This window comes from Austrofundulus limnaeus, unplaced genomic scaffold (genome assembly GCF_001266775.1).
Source record: "Austrofundulus limnaeus strain Quisiro unplaced genomic scaffold, Austrofundulus_limnaeus-1.0 Scaffold767, whole genome shotgun sequence".
In the NCBI taxonomy this organism is placed as follows: domain Eukaryota; kingdom Metazoa; phylum Chordata; class Actinopteri; order Cyprinodontiformes; family Rivulidae; genus Austrofundulus; species Austrofundulus limnaeus.
In genome coordinates, this window is record NW_013953169.1 from 164,663 (window position 1) to 171,783 (window position 7,121).

General features: G+C 45.7%; 1 protein-coding gene across 1 annotated transcript in view; it reads left to right on the top strand.

Moving 5' to 3' along the window:
- Positions 1 to 901: 901 nt before the first annotated feature.
- Positions 902 to 7,121, top strand: part of znf423 (zinc finger protein 423) — a gene marked incomplete at both ends in the record, with an annotated part of 12,425 nt that continues 6,205 nt past the window's right edge. The window contains 10 exon segments of the mRNA XM_014028481.1: positions 902 to 983; positions 1,069 to 1,144; positions 2,524 to 2,804; positions 2,876 to 3,153; positions 3,464 to 3,841; positions 3,941 to 4,110; positions 4,402 to 4,941; positions 5,038 to 5,185; positions 5,318 to 5,848; positions 5,931 to 6,115. Coding sequence (XP_013883935.1) covers positions 902 to 983; positions 1,069 to 1,144; positions 2,524 to 2,804; positions 2,876 to 3,153; positions 3,464 to 3,841; positions 3,941 to 4,110; positions 4,402 to 4,941; positions 5,038 to 5,185; positions 5,318 to 5,848; positions 5,931 to 6,115 — 2,669 coding nt within the window.

The window sequence follows — 7,121 nt, forward strand, 5'->3', positions numbered from 1 at the left end:
CACACACACACACACACACACACACACACACACACACACACACACACACACCATAAAACATGATGTTGATATTTATAAGGGAGTTGAATCAAATAAAACCTATAAACAAGAACAGGTTGGAAATAGTGATTGTTGATTGTGATTCTTTGAAATTTCAGTTTCACTTCTTGCTGCAGTTTATTTCAGGAAGATGGAGCAGAATAGGCGAAGGTCTTTCCCCAAGTTTTGTGTGAAACAAGGAGACACTAAAAGAACTAAAATCCAGAGAGCGTAGGCTGACTGTACTCTGTGACATCTTGGTATGAAGACAGCAGACCAAGGAGACATTTGTAAATAAAATTATACCAGTGTCTGCAGGGAAATAAAGATGGCCAGTTTACCAGTAAATGTAGGCTAGAGTGGTTTGTGACAGGTTTACTTTTAGTAAGAAATCACCATGCTCCATGATAAGCAACATTCAACGTCTGTAGGCAGAGAGCTGGCTGAGAGTGGGACGTTCACATCACCATAGTCCAGTAGGTGTAGGAAGGCCAATACAAGATGTTTATCAGCCACAAGACAAAAACATGAAATACTGAAGAAAATCCTAGTTTTAACTTCAGTTTGTTTAAAATATGGTCAAAGTGACATTTGAAGGAGAGCTTCTGAGCAAAGACACCACTGAGATATTAATATAGTTAGACCATTTATAGACCTAGGCAGTGTAGTTTGTAGCTCTTTTTCTGCTTTGCAAGCAGCTTGTAAAGTTGAGGCTGCTGGTTCCAGTCCACGTTGCATCAGGGAGGACATCTGGTGAGAGGAGCAGCTGAAAGAAAAAGATGATTAGATTCAAGTCTGGAAAGTTTTAAAGCTTTTTATCTAAAGTTCTAATCACTGATCATAATGTCTGTCAATTCTGCAGGAGATAAAAAGTACAGCTGCCAGGAATGTGAAGCTGCTTTTTCTCGCTCTGATCACCTGAAGATCCATCTGAAGACCCACAGGTAAGTTCTTCTCAACTGTTTACCAGACAATCTCTGCAGAAATAGACTTGCACATTAAAATGTTTATGTTTAATCACATGACCAGCTCCAGCAAACCGTTTAAATGTTCTGTGTGTAAGCGTGGCTTCTCCTCCACCTCGTCCCTGCAGAGCCACATGCAGGTAAATCCTCTCTTTCTTTAGAGTTCTGCTTCTCAACTTCAACAAACCTGTTTACAGCTGACCCAGGAGCTTGTCATATTAGTTCATGTTCACAGTGTCCCTGAGTTACAAAGACATGAAGAAGTTCTCACCTCTGTCAATGTTTCCACGTTTTGTCTCGTTCCAAACACAAACTATTTCACTGTAATTTGATGTGATAGACTGGCTGCATGATGGCTCAGTGGTTAGCACTGATGTCTCACAGCAAGAAGGTCATGGGTTCAATCCCTGGGGTCTTTCTGTGTGGAGTTTACATGTTCTCCTCATGCTTGTGTGGGTTTTTCCCGGCTTCATCAGATTTCTCCCACAGACCTAAAACATGTAGAACAGGTTGCCTACAGGCTCAAAGGAGATCTGTGATCTCAGTGGGATTTGCCTGGTTAATTAAAGAGACTTAAAAATTATAATAACATAAAGTAGACCATTATAATGAAGTAAAAAGAATGTAATACATAGGTTTCAAAGATTTTACAAATCAGAGTCTGACCATGAACTGACAGGTCAGTGAGAAGAGCATTAGTTTTGTCACATTCTTTGTATTTATAGTATTCTTTATCATGTTTTTGCTTTCTGTTTTTGGGATCTTTAGGTTTTGATCAGTTTATTTCTGTAACATTATGTGAAATGGACTGAACTTGTGTAGTGCTTTATCAAGTTCAAGAACTCCAAATCACTTCAGACTACAGTCCTTCATCCATTCATGCACACACACATTCATATACACTCACACCAGATGTTGATTTGTTAGATTGGTCCAGATCAAAGCACGTTGATTTGTTGGAGTGGTTTGGGAAAAAATCTCGATCTTAAGTCCAACTGTGAATCTGTGACAGGACATTAGACCTGCTGTTCACTGAAACTTTCCCTCAAGTCTGACTGAGCTGCAGTTTGCTTACAAAGAAAAATGGGACAAAATTTCAGTTTGTAAAAGTCCAAAGCTGTTAGAGTAAAAAAAAACCTGTAAAGACTTGTAGCTCAAAGTTGTTTGAAGTCCTGAATCGCTGTCCTGCTTTTTGTTGGTCTACCATAAAATCCCAGTGAAATGCTTTAGACAGGTGGATAACTTTGTTTGTTCCATAAAGCAGAAAGTTGTCTTTTACACAGCACATCATATACAGCTATAAAAAATTAACAATAATTTAAAAACATTCTAAAAAATGCATTTGTGCACAACAAGCAGTAAAAGTAGTGCAGCAAGTTTCCTGAACAGGTGGAGGTTTCAGGTCTGTGGTTGAAAAGTGACAAAATGTGGGAAAGTTTAAAGGGTTGTAAGTGTTTGTGGAGGGGTTTTGTAATTAACTGCTTGTGCTGTGTCTCTGGACGGGATGTGGCTCTACCAGGCTCATCGTAAGAACAGGGAGCATCTGGCACTGAGGAATGAAAAAGATGGAGGAAAGAAAGGAGTGGGAATAGATGGGGACCTGGACCAGGATCTGTACATGTGTGATTACTGTGAGGAGACCTTCAGTCAGACTGATGAGTTGGAGAAGCACGTCCAGACTCGTCACCCCCAGCTGTCGGACCGAGCTGACCTGCAGTGCATCCACTGTCCTGAGATCTTTCTGGACGAGGCTTCACTGCTGACACATATAGAAACGCAGCACGCCAACCGCAAACACAAGTACGACACAGCTTTGCTTTGTCCAGCTTCCACAGCTCTGGAAAACTTCAACCTTCCATGTTTGTCCTCAGATGTCCCGTCTGCACAGAGCAGTTCACCTCTGTGGAAGATGTTTACTGCCACCTGGACAGCCATCGCCAGCCTGACTCCTCCAACCACAGCGCCGCCAGTCCAGATCCTGCACTGGGAAGTGTGGCCTCCATGAGCTCAGCTACTCCCGACTCCAGCGCCAGCCTGGAGAGAGGCTCTACCCCGGACTCCACCCTGAAGCCCAGCCAGGGTGCTGAACGAGGCCGCAGGAGAGGAGCTGACACCACGGACGACGTGGGGATCAGCTTGGGCCATCAGGGTTCGAATATTCCACTAATTTTACAGGAAATGTAACTTCTTAATGATCAGTCAGTGTCTTAGCTCGTTGATCACTCTGTACTGTAGTGATCTTTACTCTGTAAGATACATCAGATCAGTTGATCTGAGGACAGATGGAGCTGAGCTGCAGATGGACAGTTAATGTTTGGGTTGTTTCAGACACTTTAGCTTCCTTCCATCTTATATTTGGACCTATTCCCTTTGCTCCATCATGATAACTGTTAGATACTCTCAACACTTTATTGAAATACTTTCAGCACTTGTAAAAGTACTTCTGTTTGTTCCCACAGGAGCAGGAGGGGCCTGGGCTAAAGTGACATACTCCTGTCCTTACTGCTCTAAGAGAGACTTTCACAGTCTGGCTGTGTTGGAGATCCATCTGAAGACCATCCATGCTGATAAGCCACAACAGAGCCATACCTGTCAGCTGTGCTTGGAAACTCTGCCCACGCTCTACAATCTCAACGAGCATGTGCGTAAAGCCCACCGCTCCAGTGGAGGGAGCGTAGGTGCAGCAGGAGCTTTCCCTCTGCTCCAGTTCACCAACGTCACGGCCTTTCATTGCAACTACTGCCCAGATATGTTCGGAGACATCAACTCCCTGCAAGAGCACATCAGAGTGTCCCACTGCCTGCCCGGGGGGATCCTGGCTGGGTCCACCACATTAGGTGTGTCCAGTCCTCAGAAAACTTGCTTTGTCCCAATCAGTCCTGCAACAAGATGATTCTGTGTGGTGTTGGTGTTTAACAGAACGTCTCCCATTCCAGAGGGGAACCATGCCTTCTTCTGCAACCAGTGTTCGATGGGGTTCCTGACAGAGTCGTCTCTGACGGAACACATTCAGCAGACCCACTGCCCCTCAGCTGCTGCATCCGGGGGGTCCGTGGCCAAACTGGAGTCTCCTGTTCTCCAGGCTGCATCTCAGTCCTTCATGGAGGTAAGAATCTAAACAAGTCATGTTTCTGCAAACTACAAGAGCAAAGTGGAGTTCAACTAGTTCAGTTTATTAACAAAACCCTATAAATTAAATTAAATTAAATGTCTCCCTGCATCAGTTCTAAACAAAATAAAAAGGTTTCAAATGATTTTAGCAGCAGATTGTTAAAGTGTTTGAAATGAGTCCAGTTAGTGTTTTTATAGGTGAGGATTAAAAATCACTGAATGACTCTTTAAACAAAGGTTGGTTAAGAAAAATCTTCCAAATTAAAGAGTTATTGTTTATATCCAGGTTTACTCCTGCCCTTATTGCACCAACTCTCCTATCTTCGGCTCACTCCTCAAGCTCACCAAACATATAAAGGAGAACCACAAGAACATCCCGCTGGCCAACAACAAACGGCAGGCCAAGGTGGCCGACCTCAGCCCCGCCTCCTCTGATGTTGAGATCTCCTCTCCAAAACGCCACAAGGCAGGAGGTGACTCCACCCCATCTGTTGGAAGCAACGGGGATTATCCTTGCAACCAGTGTGACCTACGCTTTGCCACTTTTGAGGGTTTCCAGACGCACCTGAAGTCACACCTGGAGATGTTGCTGAGGCGCCAGTCCTGCCCCCAGTGCAACAAGGAGGACTTTGAGTCGCAGGAAGCACTGCTTCAACACCTGACGGTGCACTACACCACCACGTCCACGCAGTACGTGTGTGAGAGCTGTGATAAACAGTTCTCATCTGTAGATGACCTGCAGAAACACCTGCTGGACATGCACACCTTTGTCCTGTACCACTGCACGCTCTGCCAGGAGGTCTTTGACTCCAAGGTTTCTATCCAGGTGAAAACAACAACAACAACAACAACAAGAACACAAGCTTCTATCCAGGTCTGCACGTCTCCTGACTCCAGTTTCTCTTCTGTCTTCTTCTTCCAGGTGCATTTAGCAGTGAAACACAGCAACGAGAAGAAGCTGTTCCGCTGCACCGCCTGTGCCTGGGACTTCAGGAAGGAAGCAGATCTTCAGCTCCACGTTAAACACAACCACCTGGGCCAAAGGTTGGGCCTTCCAGGAGGCCTTGCAGGTACCGACCAGTTAGTGATCATGTTGAAACAGAGCTAAAGAAGGAGCCTGGTTAAAGCAGGTGGCTGCTTGTTGCACAGGATTCAGGAAAAACTCCAGCCTGTTTTCTGATGTTCAGCTGATTTGATTTCAGGACTCAAACCCAGAAAGTGCATCTTCTGTGGTGAAACGTTTGGAACCGAGGTGGAGCTGCAGTGTCACATCACCACACACAGCAAGAAGTTTACGTGTCGCTTCTGTGGCAAAGCCTTCCACGCCATCGCCCTGCTGGAGAGGCACCTGCGAGACAAACACTGCATCTTCGAGGGGAACGGAGGTGGGACCGGGAGCGGCGGGAGTCAGAACGGGACCCCCAACGGTCTGGCTCAGACCTCCAAACGAGGAGGAGGAAACGGTGCAGGAGGAGCTGACAGAGCAACAGCTGCTGCTGTGGAGCAGGCAGACCTACAGAACCTCCTGCTGAAGAGCGGCGTTGTGGGGGGAGCCTCGTCCCAGGGGGGGGACGCAGCCAACAGTCATGAGGCGAGCGGCGGAGAGGAGGAGCTGGACAACTCTGAGCCCATGTACGCCTGTGACATCTGCGGGGCGGCCTACACCATGGAGTCCCTCCTGCAGAACCACAGGCTGCGGGACCACAACATCCGGCCAGGAGAAGATGATGCAGGTAAGAAGTGCTGCTCCTGGCTGTCAGATAACACTTCCTCCTGTTCAGAGCAATAACCATGAGAAATACCTCCGTGTGTCAGGTTCCAGAAAGAAGAAGGCAGATTTCATTAAAGGAAACCACAAGTGCAATGTGTGTTCCAGGACCTTCTTCTCTGAGAACGGTCTTCGTGAGCATGCTCAGACGCACCGCGGCCCTGCCAAACATTACATGTGTCCCATCTGTGGCGAGCGCTTCCCGTCTCTGCTGACCCTGACTGAACACAAGGTTAGTGCTGCAGCTCTCACACCGTCTGGTTCTGTGCAGGAGCAGCTCTGCTGACTGCACCAGGTCTCCAGGAGTCCACATGGACCACGTTCAGTCTGCACAGGATTTCTGCACTTAGATCCAGTGAAGGTGGAAGTTAGCTTTTAAAGTTTATCTGCACAAACTTCACTACAGCTGAGGTTTCTCAGGACGTGGAGGGAACAGTTGGAAGGATCAGGATCAGAAAGAAACAATTCCTTGAATAATTCCAGTAATTTCATTACTACAAAGCTTCGAGGCAAACTTTCTGCCTCCAAGCTTTGTAAAAAATAGATTCTGTTATATTCAGCACCCTTTTGTCTGGCTATTTGTGTTACACAACGCTACGTTAGCACGTCTGCTAACGGCTACACTGTTGACATGTTCATGCTAAGTGCTAAAGAAGGAGATGAAGAGTCCCAAAATGAAGCGCTCAGACAACAGAAACTGTAAAAAGCCTGGGTTAATCTAACACACAATGTGCTGCACGTCCTCGATGTCTCCGCTCCGCACAGAAAACAGCTGAGTCAGCATTTCACAACAGCTAACAGTTGTGTTCACTACACTGAGCTGAATCTGTGGTAATCATGTCCCACATGTACAAGCTGGTACGTTTCAACTAACAGTGCATGTACTGACTAATCATACTGACTACCTGCAGTGTATTATTTAACACAGTTGTGTGATAAAAACAACACTTATTGTAAGTGTGTCAAATAAAGATACAACTACAACAACAGACTGACAGCTTGAGCTGAAACAGTTAGTTCTTGTTTTACTTCTATCTTAAATGAGATGCTTGGAGTAAATATTTCAAGTTTCAAAGTATTTATAGAAGATAAATTTAGATTTTAGAAGATGAATAAAGATAAATAAAGATAGCTGCCTTTTGTCATTAGTCTTCATCCATCCATCCATCCATCCATTTTCTTCCGCCTATCCGGGGTCGGGTCGCGGGGGCAGCAGCTTCAGAAGGGAGGCCCAGACC